The sequence below is a fragment of the Ascaphus truei genome, chromosome 3 (genome assembly GCF_040206685.1).
Source record: "Ascaphus truei isolate aAscTru1 chromosome 3, aAscTru1.hap1, whole genome shotgun sequence".
In the NCBI taxonomy this organism is placed as follows: Eukaryota; Metazoa; Chordata; class Amphibia; order Anura; family Ascaphidae; genus Ascaphus; species Ascaphus truei.
In genome coordinates this window covers 382,678,691-382,706,103 of record NC_134485.1, presented here as the reverse complement: position 1 = coordinate 382,706,103, position 27,413 = coordinate 382,678,691, and the positions used below count along the sequence as shown (strand labels likewise).

The window sequence follows — 27,413 nt, the reverse complement described above, 5'->3', positions numbered from 1 at the left end:
GCACATATAAAAATAGCGAGCCTAACAAAAGGATAAAATATAAATCAAATTACTTTCATTCTGTCAATCAGTTCATTTAAGTGCAGAAGTGTAAACAAACATGTAAAGAGGACTATAAAAAAATATTTCAGCTACGAAATCATTACATTAAATATGACATCTCTGAGATGTGGTCCTGTAGAAAGCTAGATTATTTTGCAGTCAACGAAACCTTTAAATGAGAGTTCTTCATATAATTAGTTTGAGCATTAACTTTAAAAATACCTCGTAAGCATTTTCTTGCCACGGATCAGTCTTAAAGTAAAGATACAAACTTGTACATAAATAAATACCAATCTGAGCTGTAAAAATGTACTACTGCTACAATGAAAGCTATTTACAGTAGGAACAGAACAGCTACAAAACAACAGTATCATACTAGATTAAACATATTCTAAGTTATTTACTGTATGTTTACAGAGAAAGATTTTAGTTTGCAGAGCTAAAATCTCATACTGTATTTAGAAACAGTTGCAATTTTTTTCTGCGTACGGATTTCGATATCTACATTTTTCTGAACCTGTTATTTTTGTATTTTGCATAAACAAGATTAACATTCTTTACATTAATGGTGCACTTTGCAATGTAAAACCGAGCTAAGCCCTGTATAAAATGTATACTGCCTTTTAATGAGCATTTGCAGGGCAAAGAAACACTGGGAAACCTGAAAAAACCCTAACGCGGAATATTTCATCTGTGAGAAAAAAGAAAAAAAAAAAAGCCACATCACAGTAAAATACAGAAGAATTTGCAAAAATATCTCCCCTCCCCCCCCGAAAACACACACATGCCTGATAAGAGTGCTCTCAATTGGGAAATAAAATCTATGTATTTTTGTCTTTCTTGCAATGTCTGTACTTTAGGTGTTTTTTGAGTTAATTAAAAAACAAAAAACAAAACGTGCCTTATTTTGTTTTAGCGCTGTTCACAAATGCACTGAATGATAGTAGTTCACATAAATATGAAGAAACGCAACTCCAGCATTCACATATTTTAATCAACACACATTTAGTACAAAAGTACAGTTTTTCTTATCTGGAATAATATTCTTTTCCATTTAAGTATGATCCTCTTGACTGGGCATTAAAACTATATTGCATCTCAAAACTGTTTTTGTAATGTGACCACACTAACACCAGCGCCAAAGTCTTCCATTCTTTTTAAAAATGAGTAAAGAGATGCTACTGTATCTAACCACCATTTTGTTTACATATTGTTATAATAAAAGAAAGCTGTTTTTTGTTAACTAAAAAAGTAGTAAGAGTATACATGAAGGTATGCTTATTTGCTCCAGAACATCATGAACATGGTTGCAGTAGTTTGGCTCACTTTGAAACATACTAAGTTACACCCACAGGAGTAATATTCATGGATACATCTGTATTCTCACTCTTGTCAGTCTACTATTCTGTAGTTTTAGTGAAATTATATGGTTTCCACCACTGGGCAAACTGCAAAACTTTCTTCCTTTGATCATCAAAGTTTTCCCGAAGTGCTTTTCTCCAAACTCTTGGCTCCAGGTCCAGCATGCCACCGATGATTTCCTTCGAAGGGAAAAAACACAGGGAAAGAAAAAAAAGAAGAAGACTTTGATGACAACTACAAAAAATAAAAAGTCAGACAAAAATACTGGATGAACATAATATAACATGTAATTAGAAGCGCTATTTCACAGTAATGTATGTTTCTATATGGAGTTTCCTCACACAATGAAACCATTTACTAAAAGTAAACCTAGTACAGTATATGAAACCGGAGAATACAAGGTTTATCATCTCACACTGGAATCAAAGCACTTCTGCTTTCCTGGAAGCTCACAGTCTTACCGGACTTACTTGCAGAACATCCCTACTGCCTAACTAACAATATCTCTTTCCATGTTTGTAAATCTAATTAAATTCTTATATACCAAACACAACTCACCTATACATACATAACAGGCACCAACCAAGTTAGAAAATATTCTACATTACGTATGAAATAAAAATATATATCTTCACATACAAAGAACTAAAAAAATATTTATGACAAAATACCATTGCATATATTTATATTTTTTATGAAAGGATACCAACATATTGCTCTTTTAAATACTAAAACACTTGTAGTGACTTCCAGCAAATATTGAGGACTGAATACCCTGGGGAAGGAATACTACTGCTGAGTATTTACACTATGATTCTCAAGTTTTTTCATGAACTGGTCACCTGAACTCATGTTAAAATATCTGACTAGATTACATCCACAAGGACACCCAGATAGAAAGAAATGGGGGAGGTAAATATTGTGCATTCTTTAGGCTTGGTACTGTAAATGGAGTGGGCTATTTACCATACACATTTTGTAAGATACACACCTCAAATCCATTACGGTTTCTGAGTAAAACAGGCTTTTAGTCTACTCATTTGCATTACCATGTCTTGAAATCTCGAGGCATCATTTTATCCCACTTAAGGATGACAAAGCCAAAGCCAGTCACTGCATATAGATGCACAAATTCTCTATTTCTGACAGCTGGGATCATGCACTTTTTGTGAATTTGAATAGAGCCACAGTTCAATTGCCATATTTGCCAGAAGGAAACACATATTGCAGTAGTGTTAGAACGGTATGACGTTGCAATACCTTGCCAAAGTAATGTGGGAATTTGTGCTGATTTTCAACAACATGAGCAAAACCGCCTTGAAGTCCAAAGTCCACAGAAAAGTATGGCAAACCTTTTGGAACCTGAAAAACAAGATTCAGATATTATATAAAACAAACCTTTGGCAAGAGAGTATTCAGCATAACCATGGCACGTTTCCAATTCACATGTAAAACATCTGTTCACAATATATATACAGCTCAACCCCGTTATAACGCGATCTGTTACAACGCGAATTCGCTTATAATGCGATACAAGCATGGCTCCCAATTTTTGTATTTAAGGATACTTTACAACACGATTATTGGTGTCTTAAATACTTTATTGTACAGTGCATACAATTGTACATTATTTCTAACGCGATCCGCTTATAGTACAGCACTTCCACTGCAGCAAGGGATTCTGGGAAATGACATGCAAATTAGCACACAGTGCCACTTTTTGCTTCAAAACTAGAATCCCTTGCTGCAGTGGAAGTGCTGTGTGCTGGGTGATAATGGAGAAAGGCAGGGTTGCAGACCTGTCTAAGACATGCAAATGAGCATACAGTAATATTTCCATTTGCAATACTGTATCCTTTGCTGTGGAGGGTTTTTGTCACTTTTTTTACTCACCATAACTTAACTAAGTATGGTAAAGCCCATCCTCATTGCTTCATTTTTGCATAGCAAGTGTAACCAACCCCACACAGATGAGACCCATTAAGGTTGAAACAGCTGTCTGTGGGTGGGTTTACTGGCTCTTCATCTTAACCCTGGCTGTGCTTAAATCTGTGACCATGCAGCAAGCTTAAAATGGTTTTGAAGCAAAAAGTGGCACTGTTTGCTCATTTGCATGTCATTTCCCAGAATCCATTGCTGCAGTGGAAGTGCCGTGTGCTGGATGATAATGGTGTAAGGCGGGGTTGCAGACCTGTCTAAGACATGCAAGTGAGCATACAGTAATATTTCCATTTGCTATATGCTCTGCTGTGGAGGGTTTTTGTCACTTTTTTTACTCACCATAACTTAACTATAATATATATATGCGCATGTTCTTGTATAGCGCTGCTAGTTTTACGTAGCGCTTTACTGAGACGTTTTGCAGGCACAGTCCCTGCCCCGTGGAGCTTACAATCTAAGTTTTTGGTGCCTGAGACACAGGGAGATAAAGTGGCTTGCCCAAGGTCACAAGGAGCCGACACTGGGATTTGAACCAGGTTCCCCTGCAACAATCTCAGTGTCAGTCAGTGTCTTTTCTCACTAAACCTATATATAATGACCTCATGGCGTCATTTGTGTGAGAAGCCGCCGGAGCCAAGGCCTTTGTAAACCCTGCCACCTCCGCACTCAGTCTCACGACCCCCAGTTTGCGCACTGCTGCCTTAGAATATAGTGGAAAAGTATAGATTGTCGATTATAAACTACATAAGTGATGTACCAAAATTAATCTGCCCTATAATTTCTGCCAAGGGTAAAAAAATAATAATCGGTATATGTCATTTTATAAAATCTTTACAGCGGGGTTCAGAAACATTACTTGCACTTACATAGAGAAAATAATACTCAACATTAAAAGGCACGTTTCCTCTACTTATAAAAGTGAAACTTTTGTTATTAAATACATGTCACACCGGAACTATTGTGTCTCTTATAAGATATCATAACTGCTCTAGAAATGATCATCAGAGACTGCAAGGGCTCAAAGAATAGACCTTAAACCTCTGGTAAGTCATCTTTTCTGCCACAGACATTTAAAAAAAATTAGTCTGTATCCTTTAGAAATACAACTATGTTTCTTGATCAATTTAGTAAATGCACAGATTTGTACTACCAATGTCTTGTATAGCGCATACACAGAGTGAACCCTGCGCCTATGCACTATGAGAATAAGTGTGCTGCATGGTAATCTCTAGAAATGTGCAAATTATTCACCGACATTTGACTTCGCCTCAAATATTGCATTTATTCGCATGCACAAATATTTGCGGCTTTATTATTATTATGTAAACATTCAACTACCTTTGTTCGAATGAATATAATACCGCCGTCTGCCACTAATAGCACATTCGATTTGACATTAGACATTAGATTGAGAAGTAGGAGATGGAGAACTCCTATTAGCATATATACCAGGTGTGCTCCATTTAGTGCACAGGTGTCTCTCCACGTGCTGTTTAAGGCCTCAATTATACCAGAAACTGCAGAGCGATCCGGTGACGTCACCGTAGTGGCGCTACATGTGCACATGCAGAAGCGATTTGTGGCACTACTGCAGGGAGACATGGCCAGGTCATTTCTATATCTATATGTGTATATATATATATATATATATATATATATCTATATATACTGTATGATCAAAAACGAATAGACGATACCGTTCTGTGGCTAGCGAAATGCTTTTATTGCCACACAACAGTATTGTCTATTAGTTTTTGATTATTAAGCTTAGCTGACACACACGCGCACACACACGCGCACACACACGCGCACACACACGCACACACACACGCACACACAAAGTATCCCACCACAATAGCACTCTGGTATACCAAAAGAATAGTCATTTTATTGTAACAACATCACACAAAAATTTAAACAGTCTCAATCAAGTACCCTCACATCACAAAAATGTCTGAGTTGAATCTAATATCAAGTAACCCTAATGACTGAAAAGAGGTAAGTACAGATGTTAAATCCCTAATATATCATAACCAAAGGAACTGAGGCATGAAATCAGTATCAATCCTCCAAGACCGGACAGTCTCAAAGTTAATGATGGAATAAGACAAACTCACAGCATAAGTAAGGCATAGAAAGAGATCAACCTCAGATAAAAATGCTACCAAGAAGTACAGTAGTAACTGCACTCATGAAAAAAATACGCAAATTAAGCTGAAGCACCAGAGAAACAGCCAAAATAGTATGTAAACATGGCTAAAAATTAAACAGTTAAAACAGTCCCTTCATACCACATGGGTATATATATGACAAAAGCGTTTCCCAGATAACATGCAAAGATCTTTAGTTGAATCAAGATAAGTTGGATACTTATCCACAGCAGGTATCCGGGAACTGAAGGAGCTGGAACTGCTGTTGCTGAGACAAACGTATGCGTGCATAGCCTTGTGTAACGCCGAAATGTAATGGCGGACATTATCCCATTTACCCTGAGTTACCCCCTCATCACTCACGGATGTCCACCATTACATTTCGGCGTTTGGAAAATCACGTGATGCGGCCGTCGCCTGGGAAAAACAAAATCTCAAATCTCTTCACGAGACAGAAGCTTTGCAGCACATCGCGGCGCTGCGGGTCACGATTGGTATGTGCGCTTTCATTGCATTTTATGGTTAAGCTGTGTTCGGCGTCGCTCCGTCGCGCGCGATTTCTGGCATAATCACGACCTAAAGGTGCGTTTGAGGGGACATATATATATATAGCAGTTGGAATTCTAGCAAAATGGGCACTTTCATATTTCAGTGTCTGCAACTTCTGAGTAAATCGAATTTCGGATCAAATAAAAATGTGCAAATCGAACGTCGGGTCCAATCGAATGTGCGAATGGTGGGTCCGTGCACAATTGCCCACCTCCACTCAATTGTTTTATTTATTTATTTATTTTAACCTTCACATTTGAATATTCATAGGATAATTAAATAATATCTAAAACTCTTATTTTTACACATCCGCCCACCTCTAGTAATTTCCACCAGTTTGAACTGAAAGGTAAATACACATACTGTACAACGGACAACAAGCTCTAGGAGGGGTTACTGTGTACAGTACATCAAGTTAAATGTGGGTCACTGGAGCAAAGGGAGGAGTTGCTAATAATAATATTCAAACCCAAGCACAAAAAAAGAAGGAACTGCAATTATGATACAAACGACAGACAGAGAATGGCAACGTGTGGAAGGACACTTGTAATCACAAAACAAAGGTATGAAAAATTGCGACACGACTATTGCTGATCAGATTTACTCAAACAGTTGCAAGACAAATGTGATAATGTACTTACATGGGCACTCAACCAAGTGAATACAGTCCTAAAAAGTGAGAAATGTATCAAAGAAAAAGAAGGCTTTGGGGCATGTGACATGAACACCGACACTATAAAGGTCAGAGAGAGCCTGTGGGCTGAACAAGCATGTGCATTTTTTGAATACGTCATTGAAATTAGGCATAAAAGAAAAACTACCGTCTGTAGACGGCTCCATCCTCTTTTCAAAGGACATATGACCTACATGAGCTGATAGAGTGGGGCTGTACGTGAACTTGAGAAAAATGAATGTCAAAGCTCTAGATGAGAGATAACATTAGGGGAATACAAATTAATCTGCCCCCTAAAATGGATCAGGTCAGATATAATAAGAGCTGAGAAACAAAAGAGGAAATGAATCGTGGCTACACAGGATTCAGACAAATACAAATTATAGAGGTAATCTCATATGTAGGTTAGTAATCGTCATCTGAAAGAAGAGAACGTAAAACTGAAAAGCATGCTTTCTGTACTATTGTAAGAAATAGTGTGGGGGGGGGGGAAGAGAAATGGAAACACAATGAAGGTGGCTTTAATGTGTAAATAAGGACGCCTACGCATTATTATTTATCATGCACACAGTGACAACTATGTACGCTATGTTTTATAGAACTAGACAATGAAAAACAGGAAATGCTTGCACAGGACAGGAATAACTGAACCAAACACAATGAACAAAATAATGAAAGAAAATAAGCTGTACAGTACCACAAACCTCACAATGCAAATATTAAATGGAAATTGCAATGGAAAGATTAAATATTTAACAATATTCAGTTAAATTCAGTTAAACAATCAGTATTCCAAAGATTACAAAAGAGCCAATTCTAGTGCAGGTAAAACACTTTGCAACATTTAATAATGAAAACCTACATTTAATTTCTTTAAAATAGTTGCATTTTTTTTCCCCAACAGAACTGTCCCTTGAATAGCTGGACATGACACACACTTACTTTCGCATAATCCTTAATGCGAGGATGTAAAAAGTTCACAAATCACACGATTGTGAGTGCAGATAGCGCAATGTAACCGGAGACTATTAGTTTGTATTATGCAATTTAATCTGGCAGATTAATACAGTACAGGCATACCCCGCTTTAAGGACACTCACTTTAAGTACACTCGCGAGTAAGTACACATCGCTCAATAGGCAAATGGCAGCTCACGCATGCGCCTGTCAGCACGTCCTGAACAGCAATACCCTGTACCGAAGCTGTACACAAGCGGGGAGACTATAGAGCCTGTTGCACATGTCTTATTTACATCAGTTATGCACGTATATGATGATTGCAGTACAGTACATGCATCGATAAGTGGGGAAAAGGTAGTGCTGCACTTTAAGTACATTTTCGCTTTACATACATGCTCCGGTCCCATTGCGTACGTTAATGCGGGGTATGCCTGTACACACTTCAGTAAAATCACACGATAATGCGCGAGTTCGGAATAACGGCCACTACTGTACATCTATTCATTCAGTTTGTTGTACATTCAATTAAACTATGTATTACTGCATGTGCAATGTCATTATTGTTAATTACATTGTATGTTTTTACTGTTATTTACATTTATATGTGAAAACACTTTTTTTTCTACTACTTACAGATCTTCGAATATCTTTTTTAGACAGATCTATCAACTTCTTGTTCATGGACCATTCTTCATCAGATTCCATTATGGCTTTCTGTAAAGAAAGAGTATCTTTTTCAAGTAACAACTTACTTACAGTACTGGCTGTGTGCACAACGGTGTACAAAGAGTTAACAACAACGAAAGATTGTAAACGTAAAAAAAAAATCTGTCTGAAGGATCTTAAAAACTTACAGCAATCGAAGTATCGTCAAGATTACAAGGAGTTTGAATTTACTGTAGTCAGGCTTAGTCATGTCCAACAACTTGACAGAAATAACTTATTGTACATTTAGAGTACCACCATTTTTCCTCTCTCTTTATCCTTACATAGCGCTAAACATGAAGTCATCACTGTACAACATGAGATACACACTAACTAAAGAAAACACAAGAATAGAGTGAGTACTACTGACATTAAAGAGCTTACAATCTAAGCAGTGGCGTTGCAGGACATGCGCAGGCCCCCGGGCACCACAAATTTCAGGGCCCCTTATTACGGACTGCAATTATTTTCTCCTTCCTCTCCTTGATCCTCGCTCTCATCATTTCTCCCCCTCCCCTTCCTCATAATCATCTCTCCCCCACCATCTCATCTCCCCCCCCACCATCACCACCTCTCCCCACCACCATCACCTCTCTCCCCCAACCACCACCATCACCGCTCTCCCCCCACCATCTCTCTACCCCCACCAACCATCACCTCTCTACCCCCCACAACCATCACCTCTCTACCCCCCACCACCATCACCTCTCTACCCCCCACAACCATCACCTCTCTCCCCCACCATCTCTCTACACCCCACCACCATCACCTCTCTACCCCCCACCACCATCACCTCTCTACCCCCCACCACCATCACCTCTCTACCCCCCACCACCATCACCTCTCTACCCCCCACCACCATCACCTCTCTACCCCCCACCACCATCACCTCTCTACCCCCCACCACCATCACCTCTCTACCCCCCACCACCATCACCTCTCTACCCCCCACCACCATCACCTCTCTACCCCCCACAACCATCACCTCTCTCCCCCCACCATCTCTCTACCCCCCACCACCATCACCTCTCTACCCCCCACCACCTCTCTACCCCCCACCACCATCACCTCTCTACCCCCCACCACCATCACCTCTCTACCCCCCCACAACCATCACCTCTCTCCCCCCACCATCTCTCTACCCCCCACCACCATCACCTCTCTACCCCCCACCACCATCACCTCTCTACCCCCCACCACCATCACCTCTCTACCCCCCACCACCATCACCTCTCTCCCCCCACCACCGTCACTTCTCTCCCCCCACCACCATCACTTCTCTCCCCCCACCACCCTCACTTCTCTCCTCCCACCACCATCACTTCTCTCCCCCCACCACCATCACTTCTCTCCCCCCACCACCATAACTTCTCTCCCCCCACCACCACCACTTCTCTCCCCCAGCCACCATCACTTCTCTCCCCCCACCACCTTCACCTCTTCCCCACCACCATCACTTCCCTCCCCCCACCACCATCACCTCTCCTCCCACAACCACCACTTCTCTCCCCCCACCACCATCACTTCTCTCCCCCCACCACCATCACTTCTCTCCCCCCACCACCATCACTTCTCTCCCCCCACCACCATCACTTCTCTCCCCCCACCACCATCACTTCTCTCCCCCCACCACCATCACTTCTCTCCCCCCACCACCATCACTTCTCTCCCCCCACCACCATCACTTCTCTCCCCCCACCACCATCACTTCTCTCCCCCCACCACCATCACTTCTCTCCCCCCACCACCATCACTTCTCTCCCCCCACCACCATCACTTCTCTCCCCCCACCACCATCACTTCTCTCCCCCCACCACCATCACTTCTCTCCCCCCACCACCATCACTTCTCTCCCCCCACCACCATCACTTCTCTCCCCCACCACCATCACCTCTCTCCCCCCACCACCGTCACTTCTCTCCCCCCACCACCATCACTTCTCTCCCCCCACCACCCTCACTTCTCTCCTCCCACCACCATCACTTCTCTCCCCCCACCACCATCACTTCTCTCCCCCCACCACCATAACTTCTCTCCCCCCACCACCACCACTTCTCTCCCCCAGCCACCATCACTTCTCTCCCCCCACCACCTTCACCTCTTCCCCACCACCATCACTTCCCTCCCCCCACCACCATCACCTCTCCTCCCACAACCACCACTTCTCTCCCCCCACCACCATCACTTCTCTCCCCCCACCACCATCACTTCTCTCCCCCCACCACCATCACTTCTCTCCCCCCACCACCATCACTTCTCTCCCCCCACCACCATCACTTCTCTCCCCCCACCACCATCACTTCTCTCCCCCCACCACCATCACTTCTCTCCCCCCACCACCATCACTTCTCTCCCCCCACCACCATCACTTCTCTCCCCCCACCACCATCACTTCTCTCCCCCCACCACCATCACTTCTCTCCCCCCACCACCATCACTTCTCTCCCCCCACCACCATCACTTCTCTCCCCCCACCACCATCATTTCTCTCCCCCACCACCATCACCTCTCCCCCCACCACCATCACTTCTCTCCCCCCACCACCATCACCTCTCTCCCTCCACCACCATCACCACCTCTCTCCCTCCACCACCAACACCACCTCTCTCCCTCCACCACCAAAACCACCTTTCTCCCTCCACCATCAACACCTGTCTCCCTCCACCCCCAACACCTTTCTCCCTCCACCACCAACACCTCTCTCCCTCCACCACCAACACCTCTCTCCCTCCACCACCAACACCTCTCTCCCTCCACCACCAACACCTCTCTCCCTCCACCACCATCACCTCCCTCCCCCCACCACCATCACCTCCCTCCCCCCACCAACACCACCTCTCTCCCCCCACTAACACCACCTCTCTCCTCTCATGCCTACCTGTGGCTGGTCCTGCATTAAACAGAGGATAAGCTGGCAGATGAATCAGCAGTGTTACACATGCAGAGCAGGACAGCAGGAGAGGAGTGTGCTCTAGTGGTTTGTCCCGGAAGTCGTTCTTACTTCCGGTGTCTGCTGCTAGAGTGTACTCCTTCCCCTGCAGTCCTGCTCTGTTGATTCCTCTGCCGGCTTATCCTCTGTTTAATGCTTGGGGCCCACCGCTGCATACCATCTCTCCCTGTCTATCGGAAGACAGTGATGTGCCGCCAACGGGGTCGGGGGAGAGCGGGCTCCCCAAGAGTGCAAGCCCCCGGGCTTTAGCTAGGCCCCTGTATCTAAGCAGTGTAGTCAGAGATTGACAGATGGAATAGGATGCCATAACTACAAATGATATGAGTGTAACTGTGTGTTACATAGTAGATGAGGTTGAAAAAAAGACATACAGTATGTCCATCAACTACAACCTCTGTTAAATTTAGACGACAGGTACTGTACGTATCCTATATTTGTATTTGCACTATTTTGATCCAGAGGAAGGAAAACAAAAAATCCCAGTGAAACATCATCCAATGCTGTCTCATAAGGGCGAACAATTAAATGTGTTCCTAACTCCAATAATGGCAATCAAATTTCCCCATGAATCAACACCCTTCCTACAGTATGTTTACTTATTTGGTATATTCCTGTATACCTTTCCTTTCTAAAACGATGTCCAACCTTTTTTTAAAAGATATCTGTTGTATCTGACATCACAGTCTCTATGGGTAATTAATTCCACATTGTAACTGCCCTTATTGTAAAGAACCTTTTCCTTTGTTGCTGGTGAAATCTTGTTTCCTCCAACTTTAAGGCATGTACTGCCCTTGGAATGCGTATTTATTTTGTAAGCTTGTATTTACCCCAAATATATTTATATATAGTTATATTGCCTCTTACATGCCTCTTTTCTATTGTAATTTTGTTTTTAAATTTAGGTAGCATGTCTTCATAAGTCAGATTTTCCCAACCATTTAATTGATGTGGCGGCTCTTCTCTGCACTTTTCCTAGTTCCAGGTCGTCTTTTTTATGGAGTGGTGCCAAAAACTGTACTCCATATTCAAGTTGTGGTCTTACTAATGCTTTATAAAGGGGCATAATTATGTTTACTTCCCTTCCATCCATACCCGTTTAATGCAAGATGAGATCTTATTTGCCTTTGCAGCTACTGCATGACATTGGGCATTACTGTGAAACCTGCTATCTACAAGCACCCCTAAATCTTTCTCCATCAAGGATTGACCTAATTTCACCCAATTTTTTTTTTTTTTTTTAATACTGTAGCTTATTTATTTGTGTTTCCCAAATGCAAAGCTGTATGTTTATCTGTATTAATACTCATCTACCTGGCCAAGTTTCCAGTCTATGCAAGTCACATACTGTACTGGCTTATTTTACTACCTTTCACAATTTAGTGTTTTCAGCAAAGATGGAAACTTTGCTCTCTATGCCAAACTAAAGACTCAAGGTCATCAATAAACAAGTTAAAAAGCAGTGATCCCAGTACCGATCCTTGAGGTACTCCACTTACAACTTTAGCCCAACCTCAAAAGATTTCATTTATGACAACTCTTGTCTATCCTGCAACCATTTTCAGGCCAGGTGCAAATATTTTTACCAAGACCAACTTTAATTTTTACACTAATCTCGTGTGGAACTGTATCAAAAGCCTTTGCAAAATCTACGGTAAGTACATGTAGATCCTATCAACTATTACCCTGGTCTAAATTCCTAATTACCTCCTCAAGGAAACTAATACGGTTAGTTTGGCATGATCTATGCTTCATAAATCCATGCTGAATATTAGTAATCATTTTGTAATTCATTAGGTATTCCTGAATATTATCCCGTACTAAAGCTTCAAATAGCGTCCCCATTATTGATGTCATGTTTACAGGTACAGTACTACCTTTTGAAGTGGATCTCTCTAAAGAAACTTTGACAAGATCGGCTCACACTTGTCCGTGTGAGTAAGATCTGGCTTCAGCCTTTTTTATATTTTCACCACCTATTCCCTGTGCGTATGCTTGTTTCACTTAGTGGGTTCACTTAGTGTTTATTTTCTTTCTTTCTTTCTATGCGCTCACCTTTTCGACAAGAATTACAATAGTTCCTCAAACATCAAGTGTCAACCCAGTTGTTTTGAGTTGCATTGTGATTCCAATGCATCTCAAGATTTCTGCTGAATACATTTAGGTGTGATTTATGACTGCAATATCAAACTACAAGTCTTTGATAATGAGTTTTAGTTGGTCTGTAGCAAATTCTTGTGTAGTGACAACACTATACTGTAGTTGTTTGCTTGAAACAATGTGATATTTTAACCTGTGTGTTATAAGACTTCCAGTATCATTTTACTCAGGGATCTTTGTACAATATGTAGGCGTTCTAATGTTATGGTTTGCATGTTATGGAAAATGCAGGTCTAAATGTAAACTGTGTTTGTAAAGAGAAAACAATGAAATCTGTTATAACATCTTTTTTTTCTATTTCTTTGTTCCCAATCGGTCACGAATTTGATCCGATAAACCCGTGTATTTAAGTGTCACAGGAAATCAAGTGGGGAAAAAAACCAAAAAACAAATGTGTATATAATAGAAATCTACACAGTTTGTTTTCCCCTTTACTTGAAATTATAGAATATGTACCAAGAGGTCCATATTTCTAACTTCCATGGATAAGGAGTCCACACTGGTCAATATTGTTATTTTAAATGTTGACATCTACAATGTCATTAGAACATGTTATTTAAAAAAATACTGTTTTCCAATTATATTCCCATTAAGAAAGCTGTGGGAAACTACAGGATGACAGTGATATTTTAAAACATCTTGTATCCTCTCTGGAGTGGGGGAAGATTTAGCTCTGCAGAATAGGATTTGATTTACTAAAAACAAACAAAAACATGCACTCTTAGATCTGTTTCATACACTGCTATACTCCAAAACATTGTTGAATTGTATTTTTTATTTCGCGTTCATTATTGAATAAAAGCATTCTTTCCTCAACTGCACTGATAATAATTATCTAGATTGTATTTAACATGCATACTAAAGACTTACGTGATTGTTCACATAACTATTAGTTTGTAACTAATATATCCAGGGCCGCCAACAGGGGGGGGACTGCCGGGGGTTGACGTCCCTGCAGCACCGCCACCCCCCGTAGCACCCCCCCCCCCTGCAACCACTGGCACACCGCCCCCCCCCCATCTGCAACCACTGGCACACTGCCCCCCCCCCCTGCAGCCACCGGCACACTGCCCCCCCCCCTGCAGCCAATGGCACACAGCCCCTCCCTGCAGCCACCGGCACACAGCCCCCCCCCCCTGCAGCCACCGGCACACTGCTCCCCCCCTGCAGCCACTGGCACGTCCCCCCCTGCAATCCCACCCTGCAGCCACCGGCACACCACCCCCTGCAGCCACCGGCACACCACCCCCCCCCCTGAAGCCTCCGGCCCCTCGCCCCGCCCTGCAGGCCTGACCTGAGATCATTCCCAAGGTAAGTCTGATTTTTATATGTATTGGGGGTTTATTTTATATATGTATTGGTTGGTTGGGGTTTATTTTTGTTATATATATTGGAGTTGGGGGGGGACGGATACTTTTATATGTATTGGGGGTGGTGGGGGTGTATTTTTATATGTATTGGGGGGGGGGTGTATTTTTATATGTATTGGGAGGTTAAGTAAAAGTTGCACGCAAAATGTTTTTTTCCGTGGTAGGTGCACTATTGGTTGGCTTTCATTTGTCCTGTGCCCCATGATTTCTGTTGGCGGCCAACATTTGGTTTATAAGCAGGATAGCAATGACAAATACATATTTCCATGGTTACTACAGTAGGTACAGAAATATTGTCTTATAAATTAATTGAGCCCCATCATAAGATGAAATAACTATAATTTGTACCAACTATGTCAGTCCCGCTGCGGAAAGAAAATATGAATCTGTTAATTGAGCTATTTTATGATATTTTAAGAAAATTATTCATATAAATAATTATATTTATTGACTAATGTTGACACAGTTGCTGAAGAAAAAAAAAACTTGCACTTCTGGGATGCAGAATGGAGGATTATAAATACCTTGAAATATATAGGCGCCATATCACCCACTTCTTTTGGGAGCGGGATGCACTCATAGACCAAATGGAAACGCCTTTTCGTATTTATGTTGGACTCGAGGAAGACACAGTCTAATCCTCTAACTTCAAACATCTTAACCAACGTTTTCCGGAACATCTGTAAGGGGGAAATAAACTGCACATTTATTAAAACGAAACGCATGGAGATTAGCACATAGATGGTACAGCTACAGGTTCCCCAAACAGGGGTACTCAACTCCAGTCCTCAAGCACAGATGGCTCGCTCAGTCCCTAGCTTCGCTGGGATATCCTGAAAACCTGACCTGTTGAGGGGGTTTGAGGACTGGAGTTGAGCACCCCTGGCCTTAAACGCTGGTCTGCAAACACAGGGCATTTGGCTGATTAAGGATTTCCTGAATTGGTCTAATTTAGGAAAAAGCTTCACAGAGTGAATATCTAAAATGGTGAATAATATTTATGCTGCAACAATGTTACAACTTTTAGATGCATAAGAACAAAACTGAACAAACAAATATACTTCATAGGCATTCATTTTAAATAATACAGACATTTCCATTGTCTTCCTGTATCATGGGTCCAAAATCATGGGATTTATATATTTTGTCTGTTCTGGTATTGTATGTGATGTAGAAATTTGTTTGGCAATCAGTGAAGATCGCGATTGGCTCAATGTTTCGAATTAAATAGATTTTATAATGACAGAGTTATTACGGAGAGAAAGTTATGAAGTCCTAATAAGAAGGTCCCCAGAAAGAGTACATTTATATTAATCGGCAATGTTACTGTTTATTAATGTGAGCATGTGTCCACCACAACCACCATCGTCGTCATCTGTTTGCAACGGCATAATGTAGATTTTTATTTTTTGTCCCATTTTGTGGAGGACCAAACAAGCCAGCACTCATACAGCGTTTACAGCAACATCTACGTTGGCTTGTTGAGTGTGTGTCCTAACTATTGCATCTGTAATGCAAGGATGGGAGTGTGGGTCCAAGGACATATTGCTTGTATTTTCATGTCTACCCCGTGACGAGAAACTCTTCTTACAGAACAGTGTTTTTGTGTGACCTCTGCCACAGCTGCAGGGGCTAGTGAGTGAAAGAAAAATTCAGTGATAAGTGAGAGTCTGTCTGAAAGACGCAACAAGCTAAGCTGCTGCTGGTGAGAATGAGCAGACTAAATTGTCACCAATGCCATACTATCAACAGCATATTACCACCACCATTCATACCACCACCGCATCATCAACACAATGCTAGTTGCTAACTTGACAGTGGCATCATTTCACATGTCAGCAGCAGAAATCTGTGAATGACTACATCATGGATATAGAACTCCAAGCTCATTTTGAGGACATACAAGTTATTGCCCAACAGTAATATCTGATGGTTTACTGAGGCCACAGCTCTGGTCAGCAGTGGCAACAATACTGGCATCAGCCAATATGAACCTTTGTTCTCATGTAGCATGGGTGTGAGTCTAATAATAATACAGTATACAGTAAGTGAGGCTGGTGGTGGATGCTATGCTCAACTACTTGATAAATTATCCCTGTTTAGCATCCGTGAAACTAATCAATGATTATTCCACCAAAAAAGTCAGCGGGCACCACCAAGTATCCACCACTACCAGTGTCCACTGTGCACCACCACCACCACCAAAAATAGTATCACCTAAAACTTACTGGCCAACTTACAACAACATGCAGACATATATACATGGGGAATGTGGATGAGAGATTGAATGAAGAAAGATGACCAATATGGAAAGACCACGTCAACGACAGAGTTAGGGAGTCTAGCTGAGCTCAGAGGATGACCAGTGCTAAACAGACTATAGCAGCATCCGTGAGTATAAATGTGAAGTCACAGAAAAAAAATCGCAAAATGGGTGATTATTATGATGAATAATGTTCTCTCTGGCAGGTGAAGAAATCAAGGGCTATATATGAAAAGCTCTGACTTGCCCATCTATCTACGTGGGAACACACCCTAGAGCATAGTACACTAGTCTGCGTACACATGTGACAAGTATGTAGATAATGGAGTTAACTCAGATTTGGGTGCTTCTCCAGTTTCAGTGCGTGCTTCACGATGAAAGCGTCATGTAGAAGTTCCAAGGATTGATACAACGGAGCACAGCATGCAGAAAAAAAATAAAAAAAAGAGTGGGGGCTACGATCCCAAAACATGTGAAAATAATTTATTGATGAGTGACAGCATGGCGTTAAGCAGGTAGAAACCACTCTTATGTGTTTCGCGCAAACAGGCGCTTTGTCACTTCTGCATGCTGTGCTCTGTTGTATCCCATTTTCAGCCTCTGTTTTGACTCCCATACCCTTTTGTGTTTATGCTATTTGTGGTGATGATGCACAATGTGGAGATGGCACTGGTTCAGGAGGAGGACAACAGTTCCTCCTAGTTTTGGTAGTCACTCTGCATCTTGTCAAGAGCAAGACTTCAAGCAGCGGCACTTTCATATCTCCCGATGACAGCTGTGCAGGTTTTTGGTACCAAGGAGGGACCATTCCTTTCCCCTTGTCTTCCTCTTCCTTAACCAAGACAATATGGTTGGGAGCAGAAAGAATACAACCAGTACCACCATTCTGAGGCACTTCCATTGTGGTCCAAGAGTTTCTCTCTTCGTTCCTGAACTTAGCTCTGTGGTGTCTGCCTTTCAGTTACAGGCTAGAACAATGATGATTTATTTTTTTTCTTTATCACAGATTTAGATCATAATACATCTTTATTAAGAATAATCTACAGTTTTGATAGACTATACTTTATCATAACATGTATTTTTTGTTTAACATCTATGATTCAAATTATGTTTTATATTGTGTGTTCTTTACTGTCATAACAACGGGTGTGATTACAACTCATTGCAATTACCTTCAGCTGCTTTCTAAGTACACAAGAGGGGCTATATTAAGGTGCTTAACACACAGTCCCAACCATACTCCTTGAGAAAAGGCTTTTAGAGCCTGAAACGCGTAGGAGGTTTTTTTGTTGTATTTTGTTTGTCATTTTTTGTTTTTTATGTAGTTCAATCAACTTTTTTTATTCGTTCTACCTTCTGGTGAGCTGTGGGTGCTTTATTTTTGGACGTCGCAGTTTCATACCAATCCTATTTTCCTTGTATAGAACAATGATGAGGTTGAGGAGTAAACCTCCACCAGTGTCTGAAGCACCTCCCCTCTCCTCATCAGCTGATAACACTTAAAGTGCTGGGTGCCAGGCTAAGAGGAAAGAGTTGGCAGAGTCCTAGACCTCACTTTTTCCACTCTTGGTAGAAAAGAACTAAAGAGAAAATGATAATTTATTAAAAAAAACTTCAACTACAGTACACCAAGAATGAAAAACGTAAACTATCAACTATAATCAAATGTAACTAACTTAACGTAAAACCATTAACTAACTTACTTAACTAAGTAACTAAAACAAACCAACTTCTAAATAATGATAAGAACAAACTAAAACCAACTACTAAATTTGTTTAACTTTTTTCTCTCATTACCTCCTTCCTTCTGCCTAACAATTACCAACGCTTAATACACACACACAGTCAAACACGAATACCCAATATTACAAATAAAACTACACTAACACTCAATATACACTCACACGTCAACATTGACAATCACATCACTATGACAATCACATCACTAAGTCTCTCTCTCTCTCTCTCTCTCTCATCTCTCTCTCCTCTCTCCTCTCTCTCTCTCTTCTCTCTCTCTCTCTCTCTCTCTCTCTCTCTCTCTCTCTCTCTCTCTCTCTCTCTCTCTCTCTCTCTCTCTCTCTCTCTCTCTCTCTCTCTCTCTCTCTCTCTCTCTCTCTCTCTCTCTCTCTCTCTCTCTCTCTCTCTCTCTCTCTCTCTCTCTCTCTCTCTCTCTCTCTCTCTCTCTCTCTCTCTCTCTCTCTCTCTCTCTCTCTCTCTCTCTCTCTCTCTCTCTCTCTCTCCCCTTGTCCTCCTGCGTCTGCACTCACCAACACACAAGAATCAGAAGCAAATGCTTCCCATCACCTCTTATATATTTAATTTTTACATTTTTTTTTATTTATTTCTTTTTGCAAAATTGTGCGTACTTTTAATCATGTGACATTTAACTTTCTGGTTCGTCCAACTGTATATGCTGCCATTTTACGCAGAATAGAGTATAGTGATATTTCATTTAAAGCTTACTCATTTTTCAAAATTTGAGACTTTGTGAAATATTTAGCAAGGAAGCAAAATTATAGACCAAAAACCGCTAAAAACGTTGCAAATGCATTTTGGATAATTTTGTACATTTCTACTTCTGAGCCAGAGGGTTTCAAAATTGAATTGCACCTACAATACTAAAAAGACTTGAGCCGGACCAGAGCATCCGAACATTTCTGTTGAATGTGTGCACATGAAGAGGAGACCTGTAAGGTTTCAAGATTACATTAGTTATCTAGGAAGAACATGGATTAAAAACATATTGAAGGATAGACAGCAGAGAGTTGTTATAAATAGAAACTTTTCAGATTAGGCTAACGTAAGTGGAGAACCTCAAGGTTCAGTACTATGGCCACTGCTTTTTAATTTATTAAGGACCTTGAGGTAATTATAAATTAGGGTGATGGATGATAAGGATATTGTACAGGTATTGCGCATCTCCACTGACATATTAAGTTAAAGCCTTTAGGCCAATCGTATTTAGTTTTGTAGTTGAATAAAGAGAACTGAAGAAATAATGATGCCACCCCCCCTCTCATGAAGTGACAATCAAAATTAGTCGTGCTCTGATTTCGCAGTGATACAATATAAAAAAAAGTAGCTAAGAAGAAAATTAAAAAATTGTCTATTGAGACCATTCTTCATCCACTGCAGAGGTAAATGAGAATTTTCACAGGTAGTATTAGGACCTGCATACTGGTCACGCCGTGACGTGGCTGCCGGCTTATAATGCTTTGGCCAAAGGGTTTAACTAAATGACCCTTATTCTATAGAATACGAACATTGAAGTATTTAACTATGTATTTTGTCACATTGGATGTACTGTAGCATTGGGTATCTTTGTCTTTTGTTGTAAGAGAAAAATCAAACCCTTTACAAGTCTCCGCTCACCTATTTATTTAAAGCTGCAGTTCAGTCTTTTTTTTTAATTCAATAGTTTCATGTGTGCAATCTCTAATTACCTAAAGAACTATATAGCTGCCAGTCAATTTGTTCTCCAGGTATTCATCGGCGAAATTTGGCAAAATCTTTAGATATGGGATATGTTTTTCCTCTGCTTCTGTCACTCAGTGGAAGCTCATGAATATTCATGAGCACTCCTGCACTGACATGTGCTAGAGGGAGGGCAGGGCTGACAAAGGGGTGTGCCAGGGCTTGTGACATGACATGAAGGGGGGGTGCCTTAGTAAATGGTTGTTAAAATAGAATACAAGAAAATTGGTCTTTCAAAGTTGTTTTTTTTAAAACAGAAAATGCTAAAAGTATTTTTTCTTACTACAGAACTGATTTATTAAAAAAAACACACACATGCAGGAAATTGACTGAACTGCAGCTTTAAACTAAGCAGCTTAAAAAAAAAAAAGGATGCAATAAACTTATATTGTAGGCATCAGATGTTGGTTAAAAAAAAAAGTCATTAATCAACCTGATTTAACCTCTTAGACATGTTACTTATTATTAGAGGGATTGACTTAAGAATTACATTTTATTGGGATACCTTATGGAGGTATAGATATGTGGTGGTATAGATTCTGATACTTGAACCCTAGAGCAGCTTGTGCTGAACACAATATTTAAATCACGTAGTGGATTCCATGTGTTAATTCATAAACCATATACAGTACGTGTTCATCCACAGTGCCACTTACAGCTGGACATTTGGCTATAGTATTTTCAAAACTGGATGTCGGAAGGGAAAGAAAAATAAAAAAAAATCATGAAAATAGGCAGTTTAAAAACATAAGTTGTTTTTCAGTCACTTTGCAACAAGCATATTGAACTCGATTTTCCCACTTTTGAGTAAAATAATTGCAATGGAAATAGGTTAGTTAATATTTTAAAAAGGGGAATATTCTCCCAAATGCAAATTATAATGTTATGAGAAGCACGTTTAAATGATGTTACTGATGTTATATATAGATGTAGCAGACGTTATTGAAAGCGAATGCGCGATTCTGTCATTCCTTTTCAAAATATACATCACTTAATAACCTTCAGAAGTACATTACTTGTCTATTTTTTATCAAAATATCAAGAGCTGATGTTGCATATTTTCTTGAGATGGGTTAAATGGTGTCAAAGTAAAATGCACAGCTACAGATGTAGAAGACGTTATTGCACTCGCTGGCACGCTGCTGCGGGACAGACACAACATCTAAGTGGGAGAACCCATCGTCTTAAATCAGCCACACGTGAAAAGGGTCAGGACGGACGCACTATGTCACTCATGAGAGCGCATTAGCTTTGTGCGACAATGTCTGCTACATCTATACTTACAGTAACATCCTTTGTTGTACTATTTATCGTGTCATGGTCTCATCACCTAAAGATGAATCCTGCTTCAATCTAGTGATGACACTTGTTGATATACACTTGCATAGTTACATAGAAGATGAGGTTGAAAAAAAAAAGAGAGACATATATCCATCAAGTTCAACCTATGCTAAATTTAGACGACAGATACTTTATCCTATATCCGTACTTACAGTATATTGATCCAGAGGAAGGCAAACAAAAATCCCCAGTGACATATCATCCAATGATATCTGATATGGGGAAAAATTAATTCCTTTCTGACGCCAAGAATTGGCAATCGGATTACTCCCTGGAACAACATTCTTCCCATGTATACTTATTTGGTATATCCCTGTATACCTTCCCTTTCTAAGAAGATGTCCAACCTTTTTTTTTGAGAGAATCTATCAAAGTCTCCATGGGTAATGAATTCCACATTGTAACTGCCCTTACTGTAAAGAACCCTTTCCTTTGTTGCTGGTGAAATCTCCTTTCCTCCAACCGTCTGGTACTCGCATGTTTCACATTCCAGGACAAATCTCTATAACATTACCACTGAGATGGATACTGTAGTTTCCGGTGTTTCAAGACAGACACTTGTTTTTTTGTAATTGTCATCGTCCTTTATATACATATATTATTAATGCTCCTTCCATATATTCTACAGCGGGTAATATGTACAGTAGCAAGTATATTATGTGTTTCATTGTATGTATGCTATATACATACATGCTATATACTTCATATTCATTAATACTGGTTTGCCATTTGCCATCTATTAAGGCTCCTTATCTTCAACTCTAGTGCTACACTTTCGTTTTAATTTAAGTTTTAATTTGATCAACTAAGTTGCCTTTTCATGCAATTTAATTTGATATATTTCCCTTATGTTGTAATTTGCTCTCTATGGTTCTCACTAAGGGTATTCTATGCACTGTGGAATATGTTGGCGCTTCACAAATAAAGGATAATAATAATTGGCTGCAGTAAAATGAAATCAGAGTCTAACCACCATGCGGTGAATTTATCACCACAATTACAAACATTCACAGCTGCTTAGAAAGTACAGACCTGGATTTCGTTCCATATATCTTCATCCAACAAAGTAGTTGCAGTGTAATGCTGCAATGGAACTATCAGGCAATGTCCCTCAGTGAGTGAAACATGGTTGGGAAGACACAAGTATACCTAGGAAGACAGATACCAAAAGCAACATTAAATTATCTGCTTATCCCTTTACATTAAACCCTTACAAATCGACAAAATCATCACTTTCGTACTACCAATAACACACAAAAAAGAAAACACATCGTTATAATCAGTGGATTCACTGAAAAGGTCTTCCCCTTGCTGGAGAATATTTTAACCCCATTTATGATCTATTCTGTGGAAATCTTTCCGATGTGGATGAACTCTTCTTCATAACAGGGAAGACTTTTTATTGAACAGGATCCTACATGTGGTCTGTTCTATTTGTCAATTCCCATGGACCCATTGGGTTGGAGAAATTAGTGAAGAGGGCAATTTCTCACAAATTGCAGTATACGTCCGTATATGAATGAGCTGATCCAGCACTGGGAAAAAACACTAGATCAAACTGTGTAAAAGGGTAAAAACTACATTTTGCAGCTTTTACTGCAAATTATTTTAATACACTTGATTGGAAATCTGAAATTTAACATTGGTAAGAAATTGCCTTCTTCAAAGTTAAGCAAACAAAAATATCTGTAGGTACACATTATATTAAATATTACTTCCATTAGGCGAAATTTAACATTGGTAAGAAATTGCCTTCTTCAAAGTTAAGCAAACAAAAATATCTGTAGGTACACATTATATTAAATATTACATCCATTAGGCGTAACACCTTAAAGGTATATTAAGATAGGTACATTTGTATACAGTAGTTAATGACACAGGTAGTTCTGCGATAATAAAAATGTCATGAAACTGGTACATCCTGAAAGAGTAGTATTGGGTAAAAACTGCAAAATTCATAAATGTGTGGATACAATATCTCTTTACAGAAAAGGATCATGTTTAAAATGGAAAGGGTTGATACTTTAAATAAAAACATTCCTATTTGATTGTCATCTATTGCTGTCATAATATTCACCAAGTCAAACCATTAACACTTATCACACAATCTTGATTTAAGGAATGGCATACATCTAAGGATTATAAGTTTGACCTGTAACAATCAAATGAAACAGAAATCCAGCCAACTCCAGTTATTCTCACTCTGTAAAAGTGAATTTAACGTTATGATTCTATCTAGCAAAACATGCTGTTGCAACATCTATTAATGTAAAAGGCCTTTCTTCAAGAATATTATGTCAGTTTCCATCTCAAAGATGCCAACTGGGACCCAATGCCCCATACTGGTAATGCTAGTAGTGCAGAATTTAATCAGAACAGCAATTTCATGCTAACCTGATTCAGTCTATGGCTTCAAGCTGCAAACTAATCTTGCTGTAATCTCCTGAAAAACAGCTTTGCTGTCCTTCGACTTGCAGTTAGACTGTTCATACCCTTTCATTTCATAGCAAAAAGCTGTAGAGCAATTGTGAACAAATTATGCTTTACCAACACATCTTGCAATAGTTCCTGAAACAGAAAGCCATGATCCTTACTCGAAGATTCTAACAGAGAAGAGAAATATCCACTAAATGGATCAAATTTAAACAAAAAGGCCCAATTTGTATGACTTGGGTTTTGATTTGCTATCTCTGGTAGTTTTTCGTTTACCTATTCAAAGCATGATGTACGCTTTTCACAACGACAGCTGTAAATGTTGAAACAAGATTGGTTTCCAAACAGTCTTCAGCTGACAGGTATCAAAAAGCTATCACATTGCAAAACTCGTAAGTCTTTTAGAACCCTAGGTAAAACTGCATTTCATGTTGGGACTGCGCTCTGGAAACAAAATGTAATATTCAAAAATATGCAGCTCTAACCATTCAAGACTTTGTTGAAATGGCAAGCACCACATAAACTCAACAGGCCAGCAGGCTTTGCATGCTGTGAGAAACATTGCTTTACAGTATACTCTCAGAATAGAACATTGCTTTATATACTTAGTAAACTCTCAGAATAGAACATTGCTTTACAGTATACTCACAGAATAGAACATTACTTTATAGTATACTCACAGAATAGAACATTGCTTTATAGTATACTCACAGAATAGAACATTGCTTTATAGTATACGCACAGAATAGAAAATTGCTTTATAGCAGGCCTGCACAACTCGTAAAGCGAAAAGGGCCGAACTGCTCCAAGGAAAAAAAATTTGGGCCGCACGGGTAAAATCATCATCATCATCATCATCATCATCTCTCCTCCAGCACCTCATCATCATCATCCTCATATATCTCCCAGAACCCCTCACTCTCAACCTTTGCGATACTCCCCATCTATCTCGCATACCCCGATCTCTCCCCCTCACCCACACATAATACTCCCTCTCCACATCAAACACACAATAACCCCCTGCACACCACACACATCCTTCTCCCCCGTGCACCTCACATCACTCTCCCCCCGTGCACCTCACATCACTCTCCCCCCCGTGCACCTCACATCACTCTCCCCCCGTGCACCTCACATCACATCACTCTCCCCCCCGCACCTCACATCATTCTCCCCCCCTTGCACCTCACATCACCCCCCTTGCACCTCCCATCACCCCCCTTGCACCTCCCATCACCCCCCCTTCACCTCCAATGACCCCCCTTCACCTCCAATGACCCCCCCTGCTTCTCTAATGACCCCCCCTGCTCCTCTAATGACCCGCCCCTGCACCTCCAATGACGCCCCTGCACCTCCAATGACGCCCCTGCACCTCCAATGACGCCCCTGCACCTCCAATGACGCCCCTGCACCTCCAATGACGCCCCTGCACCTCCAATGACGCCCCTGCACCTCCAATGACGCCCCTGCACCTCCAATGACGCCCCCTGCACCTCCAATGACCCCCCCTGCACCTCCAATGACCCCCCCTGCACCTCCAATGACCCCCCCTGCACCTCCAATGACCCCCCCTGCACCTCCAATGACGCCCCTGCACCTCCAATGACCCCCCCCTTCACCTCCAATGACCCCCCCCCTTCACCTTCAATGACCCCCCCTTCACCTCCAATGACCCCCCAAAGCACCTCCAATGACCCCCCCAAAGCACCTCCAATGACCCCCCCTGCACCTCCAATGACCCCCCCTGCACCTCCAATGACCCCCCCTGCACCTCACATCACCCCCCCCCTGCACCTCACATCACCCCCCCTGCACCTCACATCACCCCTCCTGCACCTCACATCACCCCCCTGCACAACCTCAATGCACCTCACCCCCTGGCTGCACCTCACATCACCCCCCTGCACATATCCACATTGGGAGCAGGGGGGGGGGAGCGGCCGCAGAAGAGCTCAGCTGGCTGTGACTTCACCCTCCGTCCCACGTTGCGAGCAGGGGGAGGGGAGGGAGTAGGGGGGGGACTAGGGGGGGGGGGGGCCTGCGCATGCGCGCCGGGACCACGGGGAATCGTTGCCATTTTTTTTTCTTTTTTAACTTTTTATTTATTTATTAAACTGGCGCCCGCCGGGCTCATCGCAGACCGCACAGAGAGGCCAGGCGGGCAGGCCTGCTTTATAGTATACTCTCAGAATAGAACATTGCTTTATACTTAGTATACTCTCAGAATAGAACATTGCTTTATAGTATACTCTCAGAATAGAACATTGCTTTATACTATACTCTCAGAATAGAACATTGTTTTACAGTATACTCTCAGAATAGAACATTGCTTTATAGTATACTCTCAGAATAGAACATTGCTTTATAGTATACTCTCAGAATAGAACATTGCTTTATAGTATACTCTCAGAATAGAACATTGCTTTATACTTAGTATACTCTCAGAATATAACATTGCTTTACAGTATACTCACAGAATAGAACATTGCTTTATAGTATACGCACAGAATAGAACATTGCTTCATACTTAGTATACTCTCAGATTAGAACATTGCTTTATAATATACTCACACAATAGAACATTGCTTTATAGTGTACTCTCAGAATAGACTATAATCTCATATGATCCATTAAAATGTATTACAAACAATCAAATGTAGGAAACTCAAAATGTTGCCTATTATAGAAGGGTCAAAGTATTGAAGCGTTTACAGGTTTGTGGGAAGGGTAGGCATTGGAGAGCACTAGCTCTTCGCTGTAGTTATTCAACTCAGTCCTTTAAGAACTACGTGTGTTCATAAATACCAAGAACTCTATATTCAAAATCACTACTAACAGTTTCATGGCTGAAAGTAGAATATTAACTACAAAAAGAAATTTAACAAAACAGAATAAAGCGCTGGGGCCACATACATTGCTGCTCGTTGGGGCTAATATAGCTGGTGAGGGGACATCATAAATTCGTGTTCCATTTATTTTTAAGATGCATTTTTACTTTCATACAAAGCAAATCTGTGGTTTTATGATGACATGAGTGCCCCAGC

At 40.9% G+C, this 27,413-nt stretch overlaps 1 protein-coding gene across 2 annotated transcripts in view; it reads right to left on the bottom strand.

Moving 5' to 3' along the window:
• Positions 1–1,015: 1,015 nt before the first annotated feature.
• Positions 1,016–27,413, bottom strand: part of CWF19L2 (CWF19 like cell cycle control factor 2) — a 211,498-nt gene continuing 185,100 nt past the window's right edge. The window contains exons 14-18 of one of the 2 annotated variants that reach the window (XM_075592377.1): positions 22,969–23,085; positions 15,383–15,538; positions 8,310–8,390; positions 2,665–2,766; positions 1,016–1,583 (exon numbers count right to left, since the gene is read on the bottom strand). In XM_075592377.1, coding sequence (XP_075448492.1) covers positions 1,443–1,583; positions 2,665–2,766; positions 8,310–8,390; positions 15,383–15,538; positions 22,969–23,085 — 597 coding nt within the window. In that variant the 3' untranslated portion in view covers positions 1,016–1,442. Of the gene's footprint in view, positions 1,584–2,664; positions 2,767–8,309; positions 8,391–15,382; positions 15,539–18,474; positions 18,702–22,968; positions 23,086–27,413 lie in introns of those variants that run through there. The other variant, XR_012800018.1, reaches the window with a different exon arrangement.